This window comes from Chiloscyllium punctatum, chromosome 4 (genome assembly GCF_047496795.1).
Source record: "Chiloscyllium punctatum isolate Juve2018m chromosome 4, sChiPun1.3, whole genome shotgun sequence".
Classification (NCBI taxonomy): domain Eukaryota; kingdom Metazoa; phylum Chordata; class Chondrichthyes; order Orectolobiformes; family Hemiscylliidae; genus Chiloscyllium; species Chiloscyllium punctatum.
Genome location: NC_092742.1, coordinates 44,110,715 through 44,137,351, shown reverse-complemented (window position 1 = coordinate 44,137,351; position 26,637 = coordinate 44,110,715). Strand labels below are relative to the sequence as shown.

At 39.8% G+C, this 26,637-nt stretch overlaps 1 protein-coding gene across 5 annotated transcripts in view; it reads left to right on the top strand.

Moving 5' to 3' along the window:
• The window catches only part of LOC140476240 (ena/VASP-like protein), a 266,243-nt gene that overhangs the window by 158,916 nt on the left and 80,690 nt on the right, over nucleotides 1-26,637 (top strand). For 4 of the 5 annotated variants that reach the window (XM_072568522.1, XM_072568523.1, XM_072568521.1 and 1 more), the window contains exon 3: nucleotides 12,430-12,607. In XM_072568522.1, the coding sequence (XP_072424623.1) occupies nucleotides 12,430-12,607 (178 nt within the window). Of the gene's footprint in view, nucleotides 1-1,146; nucleotides 1,185-12,429; nucleotides 12,608-26,637 lie in introns of those variants that run through there. The other variant, XM_072568524.1, reaches the window with a different exon arrangement.

Genomic DNA, 26,637 nt, shown 5'->3' with positions numbered 1-26,637 from the left:
AGACCACATGCCTGATATATACATCTCCTACTCGTTACTTACTGATTCAAAAATGTGGTTACTCAGCTCTGCACTGTCATCTCTTGAACATGGGCATGTGGCCGATGTACTGGTTACTGAAACCATCCAAAACTAAAACTACTTTTGTTCTGTCTCCCCATTGAGTTCTTTTCTAGATTAAAACAACACTAATTACTTTGACTGAGATTTATGCCAGAAACCCACTACTTTGAGGATAAAATTCTTCTTATGACCCTTTTAAATTTTCTTTCCTCTGTTGGAAACACATTTGATTCTGTGAACCTCATCTCATTACTTTTTAAGTTTTGACTCTTGGAATCATCTGACATTTTAGAGTAGCACCCTTACTTTCCAAGTAAGGCATGCAATTGTAGTGTAGTGAAATTTCTGTGCTGTTGACCTAAGGATATTCGGGGTAGGGGGTATTGTGCTGATGATCCAAAGGTGATCTTCCGGCTCTGTGATTTCATGAACTATGCTTTATAAACATAGCATCAATACCAACAATTTGAAAGCATTTTCTAGTTTTAAAAAAATTGTCGAAGAATGTCTGGCAATGATTCAACTGTAAACAATGACTTGATCTCTTTTGTCCAGTAGATATTACAAGGGCATCAACAAAATAAAGTGGAGCCTTCACATTCTTTTACAATGTTGTCATAATGTTGGCAAGTTCAATGAGAATTGTCAGTGTAAAAAGTCGAATATAGATTTCTTGGTCAAAATTAATTTTTTCACACAAAAATTTAAAGTTTTCTTCATTTGTAATGTTGGGCAGCAATATTTAGATGTGGATTGGTAAAAGTCATATTAACAAATTGCCCACTATCTTTGTTTATACTAGCAATTCTGCTAGTAGATAACGTGCGTTTCTGCAGTGCGATTTGACGATAATGTTGCTGAAGATTTAGGGGACGGTAGTTTGGAGAATGCTTATCTCCGTTGGCAATAGCGTGATTCCAGGTGGGAACGGTTCCCGTGCTTCATTCTGCACATGCACTGATGTGTGCGCCGAAATCTCCACACGTTCTGCACTTGCTTCAGTGTTCTTGCCGTTCTGCGCATGTGTCGGTGTTCATGCGTGTGTGACATCAGTGTAGGTCTTAGAGCCGTTCTGCGCTTGCGCCAATGTCAACTGCCAAAAGGGCAGCTTTCTGTGAGAGGTACTGGACAGAGAGCTGCTTTTTTTTTGCATTGTACTGTGTACTGTGTTAAATTTATTTTTGTTTTGTTAATAAGTATGATTTCAACCTTAATTTAGGCTGTGCTACACTTTGTGTTAGATTTTTGGATGATTTGTCAACGATCATGAGTAATATTTTTTGCTGATCTGCCCCAACCCTACTTTTCCCATAGGCCCCATGATTTATATTAAGCAAAGATTCACTGGAATGCAACTATGGTGGTTTGGTGAACAACCCAGGAGAAAGTAAGGATTGCAGATTAGAGTCGAGAGTGTGGTGCTGGAAAAACGCAGCAGCTCAGGCAGGAGAAGAAGGAGAACCAACATTTCGGGCAAAATCAGGAATGAAGATGGGAGCCTCGGGTGGAGAGATAAATGGGAGGGGGGGTGAGGCTGGCGGGGGGGGGGGGGGGAAGGTAGCTGAGAGTGTAGTAGGTGGATGGAGGTGGGGTAAAGGTGGTAGGTTGGAGAGGAGGGTGGAGCAGATAGGTGGGAAGGAAGATGGACAGGTCATGACAGTATAGCTCAGCTGGAAGGTTGGAACTGGGATAAGGTGGGGGGGAGGGGAAATGTGGAAGCTGGTGAAATCTACATTGATACCATGGGGTTGGAGGGTCCCGAGGCGGAAGATGAGGCGTTCTTTCTCCCGGCGTTGGGTGGTAAGGAAGTGGTCATGGAGGAGACCCATGACCTGCATGTCCTCGGCAGAGTGGGAAGGGGAGTTAAATTGTGCGGCCACGGGACGGTGGGGTTGGTTGATGTGGGAGTCCCAGAGATGTTCTCTGACGCGCTATGGGATTTGATATCCTATCTCCCCAATATAGACGAGACCGCATCGGGAGCAGCGGATACAGTAAATGACATGTGTGGAAGTGTAGGTGAAACTTTGGATGTGGAAGGCACCTTTCGCAGCCTAGGATGGTAGTGAGGGGGAGGTGTGGGCGTAGGTGCAGTGGCAGGGGAAGGTGCCAGGGGGGAAGGCTGGGTTGTTAGGGGAACGTGGACCTTTTGAGGTAGTCGCAGAGGGAACAGTCTTTATGGAAAGCAGATAGGGGTGGGGAGGGAAATATATCTCAGGTAGTGGAGTCTGTTTGTAGGTGGCGGAAATGGCAGCGGATGATGCGGTTTATCCAGAGATTAGTGGGGTGTAAGGTGAGGACGGGGGGGGGGGGGTGGTTCTGTCCTTGTTGCAGTTGGAGGGGTAGCGTTCAAAAGCAGAGGTGCAGGAAGTGGATGAGATGCGCTGGAGGGCATCATCAACCACATGGGAGGGGAAATTGCAGTGTTTAAAGAAGGAGACCATCTGTGATGGAACTGGTCCTCCTGATGCGACGGAGGCAGAGGAATTGAGAATTGAGAATAAGGGATAGCATTTTGACAGGCTGGGAGGAGGTGTAATCCAGGTAGCTGTGGGAGTCGGTGGGTTTGTAGAAAATGTCAGTGTTGAGTCGGTCACCGTTGATGGAGATGGAGAGGTTCAGGAAAGGGAGGGATGTGACCGAGATTGTCCAGGTGAATTCAGAGCAAAAGATGTAGGAGTAGAAATAAGGCCATTCTGCCCATCGAGTCCACTCCACCATTCAATCTTGACTGAATGGGTATTTCAACTCCACTTACCTGCACTCTCCCCGTAGTCCTTAATTCCTTGCGAGGTGAAGAATTTATCAATTTCTGCCTTGAAGACATTTAACGTCCCGGCCTCAACTGCGCTCCATGGCAATGAATTCCACAGGCCCACCACTCTCTGGCTGAAGAAATGTCTCCTCATTTCCATTTTAAATTGATCCCCTCTAATTTTAAGGCTGTGTCCACGGATCCTAGTCTCCCCTATTAACGGAAACAAATTCCCAGCATCCACCCTTTCCAAGCCATGCATTTTCTTGTCAGTTTCTATTAGATCTCCCACAACTTTCTAAACTCTAATGAATACAATCCCAGGATCCTCAACCATTCATCGTATGTTAGCCCTACCATTCCAGGGATCATCCGTGTGAGTCTCCGCTGGACACGCTCCAGTGCCAGTATGTCCTTCCTGGGTTGTGGGGCCCAAAACTGGATACAGTATTCTAAACGAGGCCTAACTAGAGCTTTATGAAATCTCAGGAGCACATCGCTGCTTTTATATTCCAAACTTCTTGAGATAAATGACAACATTACATTTGCTTTCTTAACCACGGACTCAACCTGCAAGACAACCTTTAGAGAATTCTGGACACTACTCCCAGATCCCTTTTGTATTTTAGCTTTATGAATTTTCTCACTGATTAGAAAATAGTCCATGCCTATATTCTTTTTGCCGAAGTGCAAGACCTCTCATTTGCTCACGTTGAATTTCATCAGCCATTTTCTGGATTACGCTCCCAAACTGTCTACATCTTTCTGCAGCCTCCCCAGCTTTTCAGTACTAACTGTCTGTCTGCCTAACTTCGTATCATCGGCAAACTTTGCCAGAATGCCCCCAGTCGCTTCATCCAGATCATTAATATATAAAGTGAACAGCTATGGACCTAACACTGAACCCTGCGGGACACCACTTGTTACTAGCTACCATTCTGAAAAAGAACCTTTTATCCAAACTCTCTGCTTCCTGTCAGACAGCCAATCTTCAAACCATGCCAGTAGCTCACCTCGAACACCACGGGCCCTCACCTTACTCAGCAGCCTCCCGCGGGGCACCTTTATCAAAGGTCTTTTGGAAGTCTAGGTAAATAACATCCACTGGGTTTCCCTGGTCTCACCTACTTGTGACTTCTTCAAAGAATTCTAACAGGTTTGTCAGCACTACCTCCCCTTACTAATTCCATGCTGACTTGTTCTAATCCAAGCCTGCACTTCCAAGAATTCAGAAATTTCATCCTTAACGATGGATTTAAGGTTGGGGTGGAATGTATTGGTGAAGTTGATGAATTGTTCAACCTCCTCAGACCTACAAGTTATTTGCTGAAAACTTGTGTTTTTATTGACTACCTCTCAAGTTGATTCAACAATTTTACAATTTTAGTAAACTGTTCAGAAATAAGAGAGGTCAAAGGCTCAAGTTAGGTTTTTGAACTTATCTTCATGATTTTTCATAAATGTTACTGTAGAATCTGTGAAGTACATTATACAGTGGAATCTTACAATTTCACATTTGTTATGGACCAGACTAGATCCCCTCAAAATATTTTAAGAAGATAGCCTGGACCCTCAAATTTTCTTATTTTTAAAGACAAATGCAATGTGCCATGTTCTGGATGCAATTTCAGTGGTCAAACTGTTCGACATTAAGCAAAGCATATTTTATTTAAACGCTATAGTTGGAATACATCCAAAGAAAGAAAATTAACTCTATTAGAAAATGTAACAGAATAATAGATATAGAACTACTACTAATTAACTGTTCCGATATAGTAACATCCATTAAACACACTCTTTGGCAAAAAGGCAGGTTCAGATTTGTCTCACAGGCAACCCAGCAATAAAAAGAAACCTAGCTATAACCAAGAATTTGAAGCCCACAACAGCAACTACTTAAAGCTGAACCTAAAAACTAAAACAAACTGAGAAATCCTCATCTGTGAGTGCTAGCCACACCCATCCAGACTGCTTTTATTGTTCCAACTTTTAAAAAAAAAACCAAGACCTCACAAGCTGTTTACTCCAGTGGTTTTGGTAGACTGCTTGAAACCTCTCCTTACAACCTCTCTTCAAAACAAAACAGGACAAAATAAAGCTACAGCTTCAACATCATCACACATTAAAGGAAGAGATAATTGAAAATCTGAATAGTATATCATCAGGGATGAGCAAATTATATTCCTGATTATTGTTCTGATTGCTTCTTGTTTCATTCCTCTGTAGCTGAACTCCTTTTTGTTTCTGATAGCATTGGAACAGCTATTGGGCATGATTGATGCTAATGCTGCCAATTTTAGAAGCAATATAAAAGAATGTGGCAGTTTTGATGTGCCAGGGAGTATACTATATCAGCTCTTAGATTTATCCCGCAGTCTACCCCTCAGCACAGGAGCATGTTTTAATAGTTGAACTGTCGATATTTTTAAACAGCCTGTTTTGGCATGTCATGTCTAGGGCTAGTGGGACTTGAACCCAGACCTTCAAGCACAGTCCTTCAAAACTCCAGTCCCACTGTCTCACAAGAGCTCTGTAGGTGGGATGTATACTGATGTCAAAATGACACTCAAGCTTTTCATGGGAGTGAGTGCTTCCTAAAGGGCTATAAAAAGATTGGTGGAGGGTGAAATGGATGCATTTGTCACCAAAACACCCAGGAAAATCCAATGTTTGCCATTTTGTCTGGTTGATAGACTATGCTAATAGGGAGAGTGAGGCAAGGCAAAGACAGACCTGGGTGCTGCGAGGTAAGCATTAAAAGAGCGAGTGCTGAGAGCAAGTGAGCAGCCCAGTATTGCAGCCTAGTGCAATCCATGAATTAGCTGGCTGTCCCTGTAACTTTGCAACAGCCTTTCAATACTCATTGCCAGAACACCCTGACTACAGGTGTGCATTTCCTAAGTATCCAGCAAGTGGATAGGAGATGTGCCATGAGGATCCTGAGGGGTTATCAATTATTGGATACTTGTATGAGAAGTGCCATGTTGGTGCCCATGGGTCATGTCCTGAGGTGCTGTTGTGTGCTGAGTGATGAGCTAAAGTTGCTCGCTACCCATTCTGACTTCCAGGTCAAGAATCTGCCCCATAACCTAGTGCTTCATATTTTTGTAATCATTCAAAGATAGACCAATGACAATAATTATCCTGGAATTCTAGCTATACGTTTCCTCTTACTAATGCTCTGATCCTATAACGTGCCATTAGATACAGCCACAGTTATTAGTATTATCGGCTACTTACTTGTTTTTGTTTTTGATAAATGGTACTCTCATAAGAAATAAGTGTACATCAACTCACAGCAATACAAAGCTATATACAGATGTTTAAAGCCTCCAGTGTCACCCAACATATCTCAGTTGTGAAATTCTGTAAGTGATCTGTTCCTGACTTTCTGCTGATTCTCTTATGTAACCAGCCTTGAAAGGTATGCATAGAGCAGTCAAGCTTAATTCAGTACATACTCCTTCCTGATTTTCCTGTGGCGGCACAGTTTCTCAGTGGTTAGCACTGCTGCCTCACAGTGCCAGAGACACAGGTTCAATTTCAGCCTTCAGCGACTGTTTGTCTGTGTAGGGTTTCACATTCTCCCCATATCTGTATGGGCTTTCTCCGAGTACTCTGGTTTCCTCCCACAGTCCAAAGATGTGCAGGTCAGTTGGATCAGCAATGCTTAATTGCCCATGGTGTCCAACGATGTGCAGGATAGATGGGTTAGTCCTGGGAAATGCAGGGTTAGAGATATAGGATGGGTTTGGGTGGGATGCTTTTCGGAAGGTCAGTGTGAACTTAATAGGCTGAATGTCCTGCTCCCACACTGTAGGGATTAGAATTGGGAAAGGGCTAGAATTGGGAACTTGCTGTGCACAGAACTGTGAATGGCTATCCCATGCCACAGTGCGTTGATGTTCAAAAGGCACCAGGCTGTAATGTCAGTAAGTACTGTGAAATATTTTACAAGAGACAGAATATATTGACAATGGGTAATGCTTAAATGCTAAGAAAGTTGTTTCATGACTGACATTGGACAAGTTCTAAAAATAACTGTGCTGTTGAAACATGGATGGTCTGTCAAGTTGTTAATACATATTCAAAGCTTTTGCTATGTGAATGAGTCATTCGTCAATGATTAATGCAATAGACTATAAAACAAAAGGTCATGTTAACACATCCAAGTGCTACATAGCTTTCGAAAAAATAAGTGCTCACTGTAAAAGCAAAACTACTTGTACTTAAAAGGAAGTTCAGAAATTAATGGAAAAAGTGCTACATGGAACATGTTTGCTACTAAAGGGAACTCACTTGAATGCAGTTTGAGACCATGGTAAATGGGGCAGAGTAGACCATACTGACCCTCTAGCCTTCTCTATTAATCAGTATGACCACAGAGAAATAAACTCTTCGTTACAACCAGTCCATGCTGAACATAATCCCAAACTAAACTCATCCCACCTGCCTGCTCCTGGCCCATATCCCTACAAATCTTTCCTTTTTATGTATATACATTATAATTGTACACATATCCATCACTTCCTCAGGAAGTTCATTCTACACATGCAGCACCTTCTGTGTAAAAAAAAAATTTGCCTCTCATGTCTTTTTTCAAATCCCACTCCTCTCACCTTTAAAAATCTAACCCCTAGTCTTGAAATCCCCCTCCTAAGGAAATGACAACTACCATTAAGATCATCGATAACTCTCATTACTTTACAAACTTCTATAAGGTTATCTCTCAACATCCTACGCTCCAGTGAAAAAACTCAGTCTTTATTTATAATTCAGACCTTCGATACCTGGCAACATCCTGGTAAATCTCTTATGAACCCTCTCCAGCTTAATATTATTCTTCCCATAACTGGGCAGGCAGAACTGGACACAGTATTCCAGAAGAGGCCTCAGCATTGTCCTGTACAACCTCAACATGACTTCGCAACACCTATTTCTCGATTCGTTAAAAGAGCAAAAGCTGTCTAACTCTGCCTTAAATGTACTCAGTATTTGGAAGTTCCAAAGATTTCACAACCCTTTGAAGAATTTTCTCCAACTTTCAGTCCTCAATGATTGACCCTTTATTCTGAGACTGTGTCCCAGTGTTCTTGATTCTCTAGTCAGGGGTGGTGATCAACTTTCTGGAGTTACTCTAACAAGTCCCATCAAAACCCTGTATGCTTCTATGTGACCACTTCTCATTCTTCTAAGTTCCAGAGAGTGTAGATGCAGTCTATATAGCCTGTCAGTACTGGACAGTTCTCACATCTAAGCAGCATCTTCAGTGCAAGTATAATACTTTTTTTAGATAGAATCATAGAGATACACAGCATAGAAACAAACCCTTCAGTCCAACTCATCCATGCTGACCAGATATTCTAAATTACTATAGTTCCATTTGGCCCATATTCCTCCAAACCCTTTCTATTCTATGGAGATTAAAACTGCGGACAGTTTTCACCAATGCGTTATACAATTATTGTAAGACTCTATTACTCCTTGTAATAAAGGCCAAAATACCATTTGCTGCTTTAATTATTTACTGAATCTGCATATTAACTTTTTATATTCCCTTTACAGTGAACGCCCAAGTCTGTCTGAACCGCAGCATGTTCTAAAAAATAGTCTGCTTTTCTGTTGTTACCATCAAATGGAATAACCTCACACTTCCCCACTTTGTACTTCATCTGCTACCTCATTGCCCACACATATTATCTACATGCCTTTGCAGCTTTTTTTGTTTCCTCCTCACTATCTACAGTCCCACCAAGCTTTATATCATTGGCAAAATTGATCTATTACTTGGTCTTTTTGTCGAAGTTATTATTACACATGGATTCTGGATGAAGACCCTATCCTGATTGATGCTTGGGCTCCGTTTGAGACTTACCACTGATCTTTGCAGCATTCCATTTGCTACAACCTGCAAACTGGAAAATGTTCTGCATGTCCCAACTCTGTCTCTTTTTCATTAATAATCGTCTGTCCATGCTAATAATTAACTCCAAATGTATTAGCTTAAGCTTTGGAACGTTGCTTTATCAAATGTCTTTTGGAAATGCTAGTATTTTCATCTACTGGTTCCTCTTTGTTTATCCCACTAGATGCATTCTTAGAAAAGTCTTTAATGAATTTGTCAAACACAATTTCTCTTCCATGAATGGTTGTTGAATTTGACTCATCACGCTATGATTTTCTAAATGCGCTGTTAAGAATTCCTTAACAATAGATGCCGGCATTTTCCTGACAACTGATGCAAGGCTCATTAGACTGTGGTTCTTTATGTTTTCCCACTCACATTTCTTGAACTGCATGTTTACTATCTGCTAACTTCCAATCTGCCGGATCTGCTCTGGCATCTGGGGAATTGTTAAAACAGACAAGGAATGTACCTAATATCTCAGCAGCTACCTCTCTTGGTCTGTTGGGAAATGGTTCATCAGGTCTGGAGGTTTCTTTGTTTTAAATCTGTTAAAATTCTTGATACGTTCTTCTCCGCTGATAATCCACACATTAGTCACCATCCCCTATCCCCACCCCAACCCAGTTACTGTTTAGTTACATAACTTGTGAATTCTACAATGAAGATAAGCTTACCTTATAACATTTGTTAAATGGCTCAGGGCATTTCTACATGCCCCATAATTAATTATTTCCTCTCTTCTAGAGAATGTTAACTTCAGCCATCCTACTTTTTACTTGCCTATAAGAGGTCCTATCATCTTTTGTGTTCCTGGCTTTGGTTTTTTTCCTCATTGTCAACTTCTAATAACTCGGTGCAAGTTTCTGTGGCTCATGTAATATTATAAGCCTCTTCTAATCTAATAGTATCCTTAACTTGGGGCAGCACGGTGGCTCAGTGGTTAGCACTGCTGCCTTACAGCACCAGGGACCCAGGTTCGATTCCAGCCTTGGTCGACTGTCTGTGTGGAGTTTGCACATTTTCCCCATGTCTGCGTGGGTTTCCTCCGGGTGCTCCAGTTTCCTCCCACAGTCCAAAGATGTGCAGGTCAGGTGAATTGGCCATTCTAAATTGCCCATAGTGTGAGGTGCATTAGTCAGAGGGAAATGGATCCGGGTGGGTTACTCTCCGGAGGGCCAGTGTGAACTTGTTGGGCCGAAGGCCTGTTTCCGCACTGTAGGTAGGTAATCTAAAAAATTCCCTAATAGGCATCATCTAGTCAATTTATGTGAGTAAAGAAAGATCAAGAACAGGTCAGAGAAGGTAGTGAAGTCAGACATAGTTTTAAAGGAAGAAGTCCCTCTGGCCAATTTAATTTCATCCTTCAGAATACCATTTTATTGTCTTTCTAATAGCCTGTAGCTGTCACCTAAATGTTAAATCCAATGTCCTGACCTTTCTCTTGGGAATCATTCATAGTTGATCCTTCCTAGTTGATGCTGAAGAGATGCCTTTTAGCGTTTGATATATACTTCCCTGTGGAGGCAAGAATGGCTGCTTGCACATACTGAAAGTAAGGTTCCCTGAGGAACATCGGACTTCAGAGGAGGAGAAGAAGAGTATTTGGCCCTTCAAATCGCCTCCACAGTTTAATAAGATTATAGCTGATCTGGTTGTGGTCTCATCTCCATTTTCTTGTCTACATCCCATAACTTGCAACATATTCTCAGATGCATTGTTGATGTCCTGATGCTTCTGGGACACATTGCTGTTTTAAAAATGAAAGCAGAGGAACCAGAAACTCTTTCACCTCTAATCAACTGCCTGTCATGGTCCTTGAGAAGCTCCTTGAGGATGGACAAGGAGAACCAGACAAAGGCTTTCAAACTACTGATTGTTATGCCCCACAGCCTGCCATACATTAGTTCAATGCTATCAATTGCACTGATAGAAGACAGTAAATAACTTTTTAACTGAATAAATCTTTTTGACAACAATGTTTATTGCAACAGATATAATACCTTTTTTATTCACTGTTTTGGCCAATTTTCTATTTCAGGAGAGTAGTCACCTGAGTTCAACCTTCTCTATTCTTGAAGGCAGTGGCAGGCACTATCATGGCTGTTGTCTGCCTTCGCAAAATGTACTTAGGAGTCAATTCCTGCCTGCTGGCAGCACTTGATGATTTTAATTGAGCACCACACTTGCTGGTGGCCTAATTAGGGTAACTACATTTGAAGATGCCATCATCCAAATAATGCAAATGTGGCACAGGATCAACATCCAGACTTTATCTGAATATTAGGGTTCTGATTCCAGATTGAAATTAAGTCCTTGGTATCTATTATAAATTTGTGCACTTCTTAAATTATTTCTTAAAAGACTCAGTTATTTTTCAGGCTTTCAATGTTAAGAAACCTAAATGAGTTATATTTCTTATGCATTCTTGCCAAAAGCATTTGGTCGTTAGCTTTTCTTAAAAAGTTACATTTTTACCTCGTTCGCAGCCATCTGGGGAATAGCTTTTCATTGAATGTTTCACGAAAAAGACAAAAATATGACTATTACTATATCTGATTATTTTAAAAGACTCTTTACAAACATTTAGAATCTGACTGCCAATTTTGACACCGATGAAAGAAGCTCTGTTTGTGCATGTGCTGAAGTTCATTTTGCCTCGCCTGAGGGCTATGCAGAGTCAACTGTTTAAAGGTGCAGATTTCAAACACATACAGTAATAAATCACACAGCTATGACTTTTTTTTACTGACCCCAACATTGTTATCGCATTTATTCAATCAATAACAAAGCAAAAAGTAGGATTTGAAACTCAAAATGACCAATTGAGGAATGATAAGAAAGCAACATTTCGACATTTGATTCTTTGATGACTAAGCTTTTGATACCGGCCTCTCCAATTCTCATCTAAATACTGTCGATGTGATCATATTTTTCTGAAGCTGAATTTTGTTGCTTCAGGCCAGACAACAAAAAACAGGACTCTGTTATGTTGGCAAACTGCTAAGTAGGAGTTTATATTAAACAATGTGGTGTTATATTTCCAAAGTCACTAGAATGCAATTTTCTCTTATCATTGGAGCTGGTGGAAGTTCATCTGTATGATCTATTCCTATTTGATCTTTAAATTCTGTAGTTAGATCATTTTCTTTTAATAGCAAACGTTTTGGTCTGTATCTGAAATAAGGAACAGAATTTAGCATAGAGTAACTCTGAAAGTGTTACTGGGTCATGGAAATTAAAGTTTTGCTTGGCTTCATGAACAGCAAGATAATCCTAGAACTTTGATAGCCCGCACATTATTAAACTTGGATCTTTGTTTAAAAGATTTTAATATGATGTCTTTCCCAAGCATTTAATTCAAATTAACTTTTAAAATAGTTTATGATGTATTTGAAGTAGCTTGGCATAATGCCAAAAGTGTTAGAAAGTGAAGTATCCTCACTTTAGCTTACAGGATTGTATCTATTCCACTTTCTAATATATTCCTGTAAATATTTGTAAATTTATGTGCAGCAAAAATACCCACATATCTTATGACAAGTATAAAACATTAATCTTTTGATACACGAGCCAACGATATTACATTGACAGAACTTATTCACGTAACATGTGATTTCAATTTTGGAGAATAAATTAACAATGTATTATGTTCAGAATTAATGTATTATGTTTTTTCCTGATTTGATTTGCAATTTGCTTTTAGGTAGTCATAAACTACTCCATTGTGAAAGGACTGAAGTACAATCAGGCTACACCTACATTCCACCAATGGCGAGATGCTCGACAGGTCTACGGGTTAAACTTTGCAAGCAAGGAAGAAGCCACAACCTTTTCCAATGCAATGGCATATGCTTTAAATGTGCTGAATTCACAAGATGGAGGTAAGAGCTGCTTTGCTCTTCTTTGCAATCACACACAGGTTCCTTCCATCTGCTATTGCTGTTGTCAGTCTCGTATGAACTGTGGACCTTGCAGAAACTGTGAGACAATAGTTTTTTTTTTCAGCAATTTCTGTCTTTATATTTTGCGCATGCTATTGTTTCACTCTTTTTTAAGCTCCAATTCAACTTTGTCACATTCAGAAAATAAACAATCAGTATTAGATTTATGGGTACGGTTAGCTCAATTGGTTGGACAAGTGGTTTACGATGCAGAGTGACACTAACAGCGTGGGTTCAATTCCCACGCTAGCTGTGGGAATGAAGGACTCTCCTTTGCAACCTTGCCCCTCACCTGAGGAATGGTGACTCTCAGGTTCACCACCAGTCATCTCTAATGAGACCTTGGAACTATGGTGCCTTTACCTTTTAATATTAGATCTACTGAAGAAAGCAAATTAAACACGTAGGCCCAAAGTTTCTGCTTTGGGCATAACCATGATCCAAGGTGAAAATTATGTTCAAAATTGCTTTAGTTTTGAGAAGTATATATCTTTCTGTGATGAGAGCTGTATGACTTGTGTGTGTGTGTGTATATATATGTATATTTTTTTTTAGAATTTGCATTTATATTGCATATGGGTGTTGGTTTATTTTTGTAAAAGGTATAAAAATTAATTAAGTTAATCTGTCTAGAACCATGATTTAAAACCAGCAGAGAGCAGGTGACTGCAAAGACTCCTGGGAAGTTAATGGAAGTTTGTTGAGACCGATAGGAGAGAGAAAACAATAAGCCATTACCTCTAGCAGAATCTGTGTTGAGCAAACTTTTATCTTAATTTTGTTCAAAAGCTTTTGAATTCAGTTTGAGGGAGAATTGACATGTTTTTCCCTTTATTCATTCACAGGTTTTGGGTATCGCTGGCTAGACAGCATTTATTGCCCATCCCTAATTTGCCCAGAAGGCAGTTAAGTCAACCACATTGCTGTGGGTCTGGAGTGACATGTAGGCCAGATCAGCAGTTTCCTTCCCTAAGGGGCAGTAGTGAACCAGGTGGGTTTGTCCGACAATGGTCATCATTAGACCCCAATTCCAGATTTATTTTTTGTTGAATTCAAATTCTACCATTTGCCGTGGAGAGATTTGAACCTGGGACCCCAGAACGTTATCTGCATCTCTGGATTAACAGTCCAGCAATAATACCACTATGCCATTACCTTCCCCTGGGGTTGGAGGCAAGAGTGTCAGTCTGAGAAAAGGAGGTTGTTCAGAGCAGTTAAGGAATTAGTTACTGTGGTGAAAGTGTATAATTTGTGAAACTTCCAGCTCAGAAGTGCTTGGTTAGAACTCTGCAGATTATTAAAGGACTGAAGCAGTCTAAGCTCTTAGTTATGTGAGTATTCAAGGGAAAGACTTCACAGCTGACATGACAGGAATTGAGAAAAAAACTTCAGATTGGACAGGGAAGGAAAATGACTTGGATTTTGATTAACTGTAATGTCTTTTATTGGAGAATAGTTAGGATTTTGGTTTGCTGTATGGGTTGAAATCTTTCATTTTGTGTTACATTTTGTTTTTTATTTCATTTTTTTTCTTTTGCATTGTAAGTTTCTATTATATTGTTAAAGCCAAACCTGCAGCCTTGTGTGTGGTGTTTCAGTGAAAGACTGCCATGTTAAGCTTTAATAAGAATCTATCAAGGCAAATTCCATTCTAGGATCTAACTTGACCACGAGTAACATCAGCTGGGATCATAAGATTTCCACTTTTAGCTAAAACTTAAATGCTTCTTGCCAAACAAAATCTGTCATAAACAAATAATTCGGTGGTTCAGCAGGTAAGAATGAAATGTTTCAAAAATCCACAGAAGACTATTTATTGGTTTTATTGTTTTCTTTGTCATGTTAAAAAAAGGTTCCTTAGAAAAATAAACAAAACAAAAACTTAGAAAGTGCCTATTAGTGACCTAAGATTATAAAATAGGAAAAACATTACTTGCACTTCAAATTCCACAATGTTTTAGGTTGTTCTGACCTGTTTTAAGTGGATTGGGCTGAAGATATGGCAGTGATAATGCTGTCAAGTTAACATTCCCAAAAACATTAGTTTGGTTCTTCAATGGTTCAGTGGCTTATCCACATAAAATTGAATCTAATGGTCAGTGGAAAGTTCTCACCCTCACTTCCTTCACCCTCACTTTCTTCACCCTCCCTTTACCCAAACTCATTGACCATTCCCACTCCTTCACCCCCTTCAATCTCCATCCCCACCATACCTGTTCTTACCCCCAACCTCCTAATATTCACCTACTCACTCCATTACAATCTTATAAACAGAACTCACAAATCTTATAATTATATAGCTGAAAGTTCATCCATCCATCCAAGTAAACAGACATCACTTGACAAGGTATTTAAAAAAGGCATAAACCTCTTCAGGATCTCTCAGAACTGACAAAATATGTTAACACCAATTGAATAGACATTTTAAAAATGAAAAGGATCTTCAGAATTTCATACTTTGGCAAAACAAACAGACATCACTTGATAAACACCTAAAAATTATTCTCTCTTTGGAAGCTTGTAAATCAATTAACACCATGAAGCTCAAATTCTCCAGGTTAACTGGATAAACATAATCAGCGTTTCAGACTCCATCAGTGTTTTTGAAGGGAACCAATAGCACATGGATCTGCCAAAGCTTACAAACAGCCAAACAGTCAGCTGGTCTGATCTGCAAAGAATAAATGGATGGAACTGGGAAATTTAAACAATGAGCTCTGTATCACACATTGATCATTTTTTTCAATATTGTTCAATGTAGAATAGCACTTTATCCAGTGTTTAATTTATTCCAATACATCAGAAGGCTTTCTGGTTTGTACATATCTTTAACTCAACATTTGACAGTTGTGAAAAGTAGTTCTGACATGGTTACATTATTTAATGGTAACTTACATTTTTCTCTCACAGTACTGTCATTACCCATTTTAACAAATACAGATATAACTCAGGATACAGCCTTTTGGAATGAACTGTAAAAGAAGTAACACTGTTTGCCTACATTTTACACATATCCCACTTCTGACCTATAGTTCATGTCTCCACCACACAGTTATCATTTAGGAGGTCTTCTAATTTGCAGCCATGAAGTTTCCATAATTCTAAGATGCCCACTTCTGCAAGGAGCATTTTTGTTGCTTATTCATGGCATCAATGGCTAGACCAGTATTTATTGCTTATCCCTAGTTGCCCAGACAGCGGTTAAGAGTCAACCACATTGATGTGGGTCTGGAGTCACATGTAGGCCAGACATTCCTTCCCTAAAAGACATTAGTGAACCAGATGAGTCTTTCCTGACAATTGGCAATGGTTTCATGGTCATCATTAAACATTTCATTCCAAATTTTTATTGAATTCAAATTCTACCATAACAGGATTTGCATCTGGGTCCCCAGAACATTACCTGGGTGTCTAGATTAATAGTTCAGCGGTAATATCACAAGGCTGTTGCTTCCCCTAGGTTACGTTCCTGACTTGCCCCTTTCCTTTGCTGGTGAAAATTGTTAGAAACAGAAGCAGGACTTACATATTGCATCTCTTTCCTAACTCTGCCTCCATCATGAGGCCACAAAATATTGGCCCTTGTGTATGCTGAGAAATTTTTGCAAACACTGCATGTCAAAATTAGAGGTTTGGTTTGTGACTCACTTCAACTGTACCTACAAAACATATCCACTTGTCTGTCCAACCCAACTGACACATCAGCAATTTCTAGAGTGTCACAACACACACGCGCACACACACACACACAAACTTCCTTGTCAAAGCAAAAAACAAAATTAGGAAAGAGAAATACGAAACATTCTCTTGTAACATCTTTGACAAATAAATGCAATGCAGAGAGCACTGTGATTCTGGTGCTTACATATAGTTCCTTTATATGAAGACGTCTTTTCATCACCAGAAAGCAATTCAGCTCTGGCTTCTGTATGTTAGCTTTCACCACATGATCCAACAGCCAGCACTACTGGGCCATAATTCTCTGTAGAAAGACCAACTTCTTTACATTTAACCTAGATCTGACTTTGCATATTGTAACCTGCTAAATTGGAAAGAACTGTCTGCAGAAACACAATATATCCCCTTTGTCATAGAAAAAACTCAATAAAATTATCAATAATGTTCATTTCTCTGACGTCTGCAGTCCCAGCAATTGAAACCTGATAAACAAGCTAATTTCAAATTAGGATTTTCAGCTTTTGGAGCTTGTGAAAAGATCACTTACTTTTTAATAAGTCTACCCCTAGATTGAGTTAGGAACAATCTGGATCACAATCCAAAATAATCAGTTTGTTTTCTTTTTTGGAGCTGGATAAAACTGTATGCAATATTACTAACGCTAGTGTCAGCTAGATGGCAAAAGCTATCAAAATACAAGACCGTATCTTTAAAGAACAGTACAGCATGATTAGAAATGAAAATGAATGTGAAATCTGCTTTCATTGATAAATTCAATAGACTCGTCATTGTGTTACCGCAAACAAGACTGGCAATTCATCATATCATATGACAGGAGGCACACCACTGCCACAGTTGGAAACTACAATGTTTACAAATTCATACAAATATTACAGTTCCCTTAATAATACCAGGTGATCATCATTCAGCTGTGCATCAAAATTATTTTATTTTCAAAATGTATCTATTGTTTTATGTAAACCAATGCATGACAACAGAATTGCAACATGAGTCTAATCACTCCTACTACAAAACAGGATTAGTGAAAAATTACCAGAGTTATTATGGATATTTAGGGTAGATGGAGCAAATGATTTTTTTTAATGGCTTGTTCCTTTCCAGTCAGTAAGTGATGCATATATAATTAATGTGCTATTCCATATGTTTTAGTCATTAGCAGAACTTAAGAGTTATACTCTGGCTACTTTAAACTTTAGGAAGGTGTATATATCAGGTGATCAATCTGATAGGATTTGTTATATGCCTCGCTGAGGGTGGAAGATCTGCCTTTGGTGTAATTGAATCCCTGCTGTTGTTTTCAACTGTACATTATTGTTATAAGAGTAGTCAATCACTGCCATCTGATGGTCAAATAATGGACATGCACTTTTTATGAAAGATATTTTAGTGCACTGTTTGTAAGCATTTTCATTTTCGTGTTGTCATTGTTTGATTCACATTTTTCTCTTCTATTACATATGGGTTCAAGTTTTTCTTGGAAAGACTTTACAAAGATTTGACAATTTGACCTTTTGATCCTTTCTATTCTTTGTGTTTCCATTAATTCTTTTGCTTATTAATATGAAGGTTAACAGTGTTAGCATATTTTTGCACGGGCATTTAAACTTAACATTGAGCACTCCCATGTCAGGATAATGACAGAGGTCTTAATTTCATTCCCGCATCAGCAGGAGGAATCCCAGTTCTGGGAATCCAACATTTAAAAATGGCTGCCCGTGTTACGAATTTTTGGTCAGAGGGTGAGTGGATAGGCTGGTTTGGGAGTTGACCTAGGTGACCCATAAGAAAACAAAGATGCTACCAGTTCCCAAGGTGGGCTGAGCAGAAAGACTGCTCGGGTGCTCCGATGTTGGAGCCAACGTTTTTAACAATTAAAACATAAATCATCTGGTCACCTTCACATATCCCCAATGCCCATCCATGCCACCATATACCCTTTTCCTATCCTCAAGGCTACCTTCCAGTTACCCTGTACCACATTTGCAATATCATAGTCTTTTGCTGTGCTGTGCCAATCTCCCTATCTCCTTAGACCTTCCTACACCTTGTGCTACTCAATAACTCAAGTCATTCCCAAGGCCCTGAATAACTGCTGTTCATAACCCCCTAGTCACTTCCTTCAGTAACTCATGAGAAAACTTCAGGAGACATGCTGACTATGTCTATTGATAATGTCACTATTGGACAAAAAGCAGTCGCACTGATGACAAAATAGATAAATACATTGAAATTCCTTAAACCGGTCCCTAATGAAGACAAACATCTCATTTAACTGTTTAAACTTGAAGTGCTCAATTCATTATGTCAATAAATATTTCCTTTCAATAAATAATTTTGAGCTGTCCATCAAATTAATTACTTGATAGGCTCCTCATGTGAAAATTATAGTTTGGGAGTTTAATAATGTAGCACAGACCCCATGATAGTTTGATGTGAACAGTCATTCTGAAATACAATTTTTTTTTAATTCCACACATTTTCTTTGACAGTTCTTTCATGATTTTGCCAATCTCAATAGGTTTACATTCTTCTACAAACACACACACGCGTTTTCAGAATCCTGAAGGAGCCATTCCTTCACCAACATTGTCTTATCTCTTCCATATGCTGCAATACCTCAACCAAAGGCATTCAGGGACCAGATCCATTGCAGGACTTGACCTCTTCAAAGGTGTGAGAGTTGTGAAACATCCGTCCAACCCTTAGCCTCTCAAACACTCACAGACTCATAGGTGAAACAGGCTCGAGGTGCTGCATGGCCTACTCCTCTTCCTGTTCATATGTTTCTATGTTCCGCACACATTTGCCATGCTCTACACATGCCAACCCATGTAACCTAATGCCCTGGACCCATCTTTTATATCCCCTCCTACCCATGACTCCATAAAACCTGTGTCCCATCTACAAGTCACAAGTCAGGGCTAAGATGGAATACTCTCCACTTTGGATGAGTGCAACTCCAACAACACTTAAGAATTTTGATTTGTTTGATGTGGATGAGAGCACATATTGTTGAGAGGATGCTTGACCTGAACAAAGTACTGTGGTACAGAACATGGGGTGAAAAGAGAAGTGGAGTTCATAATGGGGAATAGCATAGCTAGAGTAAAAGATATAGTTCTCTGCAAAGACAGAGTCCTGAAGGCTAAAATAAGGGGTAGGCCATTTAGGACAGAGATGAGGAGAAACTTCTTCACCCAGAGAATGGTGGGTGTGTGGAATGCTCTGCCCCAGAAGGCAGTGGAGGCCCAGTCTCTGGATTAGTTTAAGAAAGAGTTGGATAAAGCTTTCAAGGATAGTGGAATCAAGGGCTATGGAGGTAAGGCAGGAACAGGATACTGATTGAGGATGGTCAGCCATGATCATAATGAATGGTGGTGCAGGCTCGAAGGGCAGAATGGCCTACTCCTGCACCTATTGTCTATTGTTTACCTATTGCCAAGGTTAAGGACATTTCTTCAGGTTGGAGGGGAACTTGGAGTGAGAGGGGAAGGATCTAGTTACTATGATCCACATACATACCAATGACATAAATAGTACTAGGAAGGAGGTATTGCTGAGGGATTATGAGCATGTTGGGACTCAATTAAAAATTATTACAAAGGTAATAATTTCCAGATTACTATGAGCCACATGAAAATTGATGCAAGGTAAATAATCTTAGAGGGATAAATGCATGGCTAAACATTGGTGCAGTACAAGTGGGTTCTGATTCATGGGTCACTGGCACCAGTACTGGGAAAAGAAATCCCAATTCTGTTGGAACGGGATTTATTTGAATGATGCTGGGACCAGTATCTTAATGAGTTGAAAACGTAGGATTGTAGATAGGGCTGTAAACTAATTAATTTCGATGGGAGCAGTTGTTACGAAAGGTTCAATTCAAGGGAAGTTGAAAAAATCAAAAAAGGGACAGCAAAGATGTAGGTTCATGAGGAAGCCGATTACTATCAAAGAGAGACAGGAAGGGGCAGATCGTAAAAGCAGAAGAGTGCAGTCAAAATTAGAACCAGAATAATTAATAGATTAGATGCCCTACAGTGCGGAAACAGGCCCATCGGCCCAACCAGTCCACACCGACCCTCCAAAATGTAATCCACTCAGACCCATTTCTTAACACAATAGGCAATTTAGCACAGCCAATTCACCTGACCTCCACATCTTTGGACTGTGGGAGGAAACCGGAGCACCCGGAGGAAACCCGCGCAGGCACAAGGAGACTGTGCAAACTCCACACAGACAGTCGCCCAAGGCTGGAATTGAACCTGGAACTGTGAGGCAGGAGTACTAACCACTGCGCTGCCGTGCCGCCCCAATAGTGGTTAAAAAAAATCAAAGCTCTTTATCTGAAAACTTGCAGTATTCATAATGAAAGAGATAAGTTGACGTCTGAAATAGAAATCAAGGAATATGACTTAATATGTATGACAGAGACATGGTTGCAGGGTGATCAGCACTAGGAACTCAATGTTCAAGAGTATTTGACATTCCAGGAAAATAGGCAAAAATGTAGAGGGGCTGTGGTAGCTTTGTTAATAAAGGGACAAATAGTGATATGGATACAATAGGTTGTGATGTGAAATCAATTTGTGTGGAAATAAGGAATATCAAGGGAAAGAAGGGTGGAGATTGTGTATATGTCCCTTTATGTATTGCCTCACTGTAGAATAAATATAAGTTGTGTAATAACAGAGGCATGTACGAAGAGCATGACAATTGTCATAGGTGATGTTAATCTGCACATTGATTGGACAAATCCAATAGGCAAGAGTAGTACAGAACATAAATTTGTGGAGATCATCACAATTGGCTCTTAGAGCAGTATATTGTACAAACTACCCAGGAACGGGCTATTTTAGATCCTGAAATATGTAATGAGGTAAGATGAATAAGAGATTTTAATTAGGCATCCATTAAGGGGTAGTGATTACAACATGGTAGAATTTCAAATGCAGTATGAGGGAGTGAAACTCGAGTCGCAAACCAATGTCCTCAATTTTAATAAGAATAATTACTCAGGTATGATGAAAGAATGGTCTAAACTAGGTTGGGAGAATAGACGAAGCAGAAAGTCAGTGAATGAGCAGTGGCAGACATTGAAGTAAATATTTCATAATACAAAAATTCATTACAGCCCAACAGAAGAACTTAATGAAAAGGATGAACTCTTGATAGCAATGGTGCTCAAGGAGAGAATCCAGTCAAAAACAAGAGCGTACAAAGTGGTGAAGGCTAACCGAAGACCATAAGACATAGGAGCAAAGTTAGGCCATTCTACTGATGCAGTCTGCTCTGCCATATGATCATGGCTGATATTTCTTAAACCCATTCTACTGACTTCTCCCATAACCATTAATGTCATTACCAATCAAGATTATATCTATCTCTGTCTTAAATGAACTCAGTGACTTGGCCTGCACAGCCTTCTGCAACAATACAGCTCCATAGATTACCCTTTGGTTGAAGAAATTCCTCCTCATCTCAGTTCTAAAAGGTCATCCCTTCACACTCAGGCTGTCCCCTCAGATCCTAGTCTTGCCTACTAGTGAAGGAGGCGAGACAAGGATCCACTCTCTCCAAGCCTCTCAGTATTCTGTAAGTTTGAATCAGGTGCCCCACTCATCAATCTAAACTCCATTGAGTACATACAGAGTCCTCGACTGCTCCTCATCTGACAAATTCTTTGTCACCAGGATCATTTTCATAAGCCTTCTCTGGACCCCGTCCAACTTCAGAACACCCTTTCTTAGATACGGGGCCCAAAACTGGTCACAATGTTCCAAATGTGGTCTGACCAGAGCCTTACACAGCTTCAGCAGTACATCTATACTATTGAATTCTAGCCACCTAAAAATGAATGTTAATTGGGAGATACAAAACAAGTATTTTGCATCAGTGTTTACTGCGGAGAAGGATATGGAAGGTAGAGAACGTGGGGAAATAAATAGTGACATCTTGAAAAATCCTCATATTACAGAGGAGGAGGTGCTGGATGTCATAAAATGCATAAAGTTTGATAAATCCCTCGGACCTGATCAGGTGTACCCTAGAATTCTGTGAGAAGCTAGAGAAGTGATTGCTGGACCCCTTGCTGAGATTTGTGTCATCAGTAATCACAGGTGAGGTGCCAGTATTTAAGAAAGGTGGTAAGAAAAAGCCAGGAAACTATACACTGGTGAGCCTGACATCAGTAGTGGGCAAGTTGTTGGAGGTAAACCTGGAGGACAGGATTTTACGTGTATTTGGAAAGGAAGGACTGATTAGGGATAATAAACATGGCTTTGTGCAAGGGAAATCGATTTTGAGTTTTTTGAAGAAGAAACAAAGAGGATTGACAAGGGCAGAGCAGTGGACGTGACATGTATGGACTTCAATAAGTCATTCAACAAGGTTCCTCGTTGTAGCAAGGTTCGATCACATGGAATACAGGGAGAACTATCCATTTGCATACAGAACTGGCTCAAAGGTGACACAGGGTGTTGATGGAGGGTTTAGTCTCAGACTGGAGACCTGTGACCAGCGGTGTGCCTCCAGGATCAGTGCTGGGTCCAATGTTTTTTACCTTTAATTAAATAATTTGAATGTGAACATAGGAGATATGGTTAATACGTTTGCAGATGATACCAAAATTGGAGGTGTAGTGGACAACAAAGAAGGTTACCTTGGATTACAACGGGATGTGGATCAGATGGACCAATAGGCATATGGAGTTTAATTTAGATAAATGTGAGGTGCCGCATTTTGGAAAGGCAAATCAAGACAGGACGTAAACACTTAATGGTAAGGTCCTGGGGAGTGTTGCTGAACAAAGAGACCTTGGAGTGCAGGTTCACAGTACCTGGAAAGTGAAGTTGCAGGTAGATAAGACACTGAAGGTGGCTTATGTATGCTTTGCTTTATTGGTTAGTGCATTGAGTATACCAGTTGGGATGTTTTGTTGCGGCTGTACAGGACATTAGTTAAGCCACTTTTGGAATACTGAGTGCAATTCTGGTTGCCCAGCTATAGAAAGGATGTTATGAAACTTGAAAGGGTTCAGAAAAGATTTACAAGGATGTTGCCAGGGTTGGAGATTTTGTGCTGGAAAGAGGCTGGATAGACTGGGGCTATTTTCTCTGGTGTGTCGGAGTCTGAGGGGTAACCTTTATAGAGGTTTAAAAAATCATGAGGGGCATAGATAGGGTGGATAGCCAAGGTCTTTTCCCTTGGGTGGGGGTGTCCAAAACTAGACAGCATAGGTTTAAAGTGAGAGAGGATAGATTTAAAAGGGATCTAAGGGTGGGGATAAAAGGGACTTTCTCAGATGGCAGCCAGTGGCAAGCAAGGCTCAATGTTGGGACCAGAACTTTTCACCTCATATATATTAACAATCTCAATGAAGGAACCAATTCTGGTTAAGTTTGCAGATGATACAAAGATAGGCAGAGGGACAGATAGCATTGAGGAGGTGGGGAGGCTGCAGAAGGATTTAGACCGGTTTGGAGAGTGAGTAAAGAAGAGGCAAGTGGTAAAGTGTGAGGTCATGCACTTTGCTAGGAAGAATAGAGGCATGGACTATTTTCTAAATGGGGAGAAAGTTTAGAAATGCAAAGAGACTTGGGAGTTGGGAGTTCGAGTCCAGGATTCTGTCAAGGTAAACATGCAGGTTGAGTCAGTAGTTAGGAAAGCAAATACATTGATGGTATTTATTTTGAGCGGACTTGAGTATAAAAGCAGGGTTGTACTTCTGAGGCTCTATAAGGCTGTGGTCAGACCATGTTTATAGTATTGTGCGCAGTTTTGGGCCCCATATCTCAGGAAGGATATACTGGCCCTGAAGCATATTCAGAGGAGGTTCATGAAAATGGTCCCAAGAATGAAAAGCTTAACACATGAGGAATGTCTGAGGACTCTGGGTCTATACTCAATAGAATTTAGAAGAATGAGGGGTGAATCTAATTGAAACTTTAGAATACTGAATGGCCTGGACAGAATGGATTTGGGAAAATATTTCCATTGGTAGGAGAGACTAGGACACAGACCTTTTAGAACGGAGATAAGGAGAAACCTTTTCAACCAGAGAGTGGTAAATCTATGGAATTCATTGCCACAGAAGGCTGTGGAGGCCAGGTCACTGTGTGTATTTAAGACTGAGATAGATAGGTTCAAGGGATCAAGGGTTACAGGGAGAGCTGGAGAATGGGGTTGAGAAACTTATCTGCTATATGATTGAATGGTGAAGCAGACTCGATGGGCTGAATGGCTCAACTTCTGCTCCTATGTCTTATGGTCTTATGGCATGAGCTGCCAGAAGAAGTGGTGGAGGCTGGTACAATTGCAGCATTTCAAAGCCATCTGGATGGATATATGAATAGGAAGGATTTAGAGGGATATGAGCCAAATACTGGCAAAATGGGACTAGATTAATTTAGGATATCTGGTCGACATGGACGATTTGAACCAAAGGGTCTGTTTCCGTGCTGTATAACTTTATAACTCTATGACTCATAAGTGAACGCCAGAAGATTGGGATTTTTTTTGGGAAGCAGCAGAGTTGACTAAAAATCAAACAAAGAGGGAAAAAAATATTATGTAAGTAAATTGGCAAGAAATATAAAAATAAACAACAGGAGCTTCTCAGAACTAGGCTAACCAAAATGAATGTGGAGACCGAAAAACAGGACATTATAGGCCTATTAATGTAATATCAGCCTTTGGGAAAACACTTGAGTCCATTATTATGGAAAACAAAACAAAATGTTTCAAAAATCTTCACACCATCAAAATCAGCATGTTTTTGTGAAAGGGAAATCTTGTTTGACAAATTTACTAGAGTTCTTTGATGATATAAGAAGCACAGTTGGTAATTGGGAACCGGGTTGCTTTACTCCTGCTGCTATTTCTTATGCTTTAAGGGATGGGCAATAAATGATGTTGCAGCCAGTTTTGCTCCCTTCCATGAATGAATGCTAAATAAAAACCTCAAGATTTCATACACATAAAAAGTATATTTGTTTTGTACTTAAAGTTCTATATTATGTACTGTATTTGAAAAAAGTAACACTGTCATTTGTGAAAACACTACTTGACGGTCAACACTTCTTGATACATCTTGACATCTCGAAGAGGTTGACTCTCTTTTTATGTGCAGTCTTCTTCAAAGTTAACAGTCCCAAAGGATCCCCGACACCCACCCCCACAGTGGCCTGGGGCCATATCTACAGGGATACTCCAAGTCTTCAAAGAGCTAGCTAAAAGAAATGCTCTGAGAGCAGACCTGCTCTACCCTCCATACTCTGGGTTCCAAAAACCAAAGAGTACAACAACATTTAAATGGCTAGCTACCTCCAGGAACTGAACTTGCACAAACTGCCCCAAATCCTGCCATGTGAAAATGAGAAGTGCCAGGTTTGGAAGCTGGGTTTGTAATTTCTGATTTTCCTCCAGCATTTGTGTCACACGGAGATGTTGTCAGTCTTGGCAAAATTTGGATCCAGAAAATAAAAAAAAACATTTGAAGCCCTGTATCAAAATATTAAGTAATTTTCTTAAGAGCTATTCTTAAGATCTCACAAAGGAGTTTATCATTTTAGTGCCAGGAAATGTCAAAACATAGACACATTTCTGTTTCAAGCCTGTGTCCATTAAAACGTGAATCAATAGTGTTTGGACTAATTTCAAGAATCTAGCAGAGAAAGGAAATGAGTCTAGAATGGGTTCAACTTGAATTGCTGGAAACAAAAAATAAATGCTGAAATCCTCATGGTACACGGTTCCTCGATTTGAATGTTTCAGTTCCATACAGACAAGCGAATCAATAAAAAGAAACATTGTTTTAATACTTCACAATTTTCTTCACATAAGATCTTGCCCTTAAAACTTGATGGTTGTTTTATACAGGGCAGAGTAAATGAAAGCAAAATGCTTCAGATGCTGGAAATGGGCAGATTAAGTTACCCATTTGTGTTAATATTGGATGGATTACACTTAATGTATCCAGTAAATGTTTACAACCATTTGTTTATTTAAACTGAAATATCATGCAGATCAATCTCAGTTCACTGCATTATTCCAGCACTAAGAATTCTGATGAATGAGTGTTGAACATTGAGGTACACATAATCTCAGTGAATTTATGATCTCAGTATAGTTATATCCATGTACATATATGTGCAATTTTATATATCTATATTGTTACAATCGTGTAGAGAATGATTAGCTCTTTAACATAAATCTGAATACCTTTTAATAAATAGAACTACGCCATGGAATTTCATTTTGTAAAATAAACA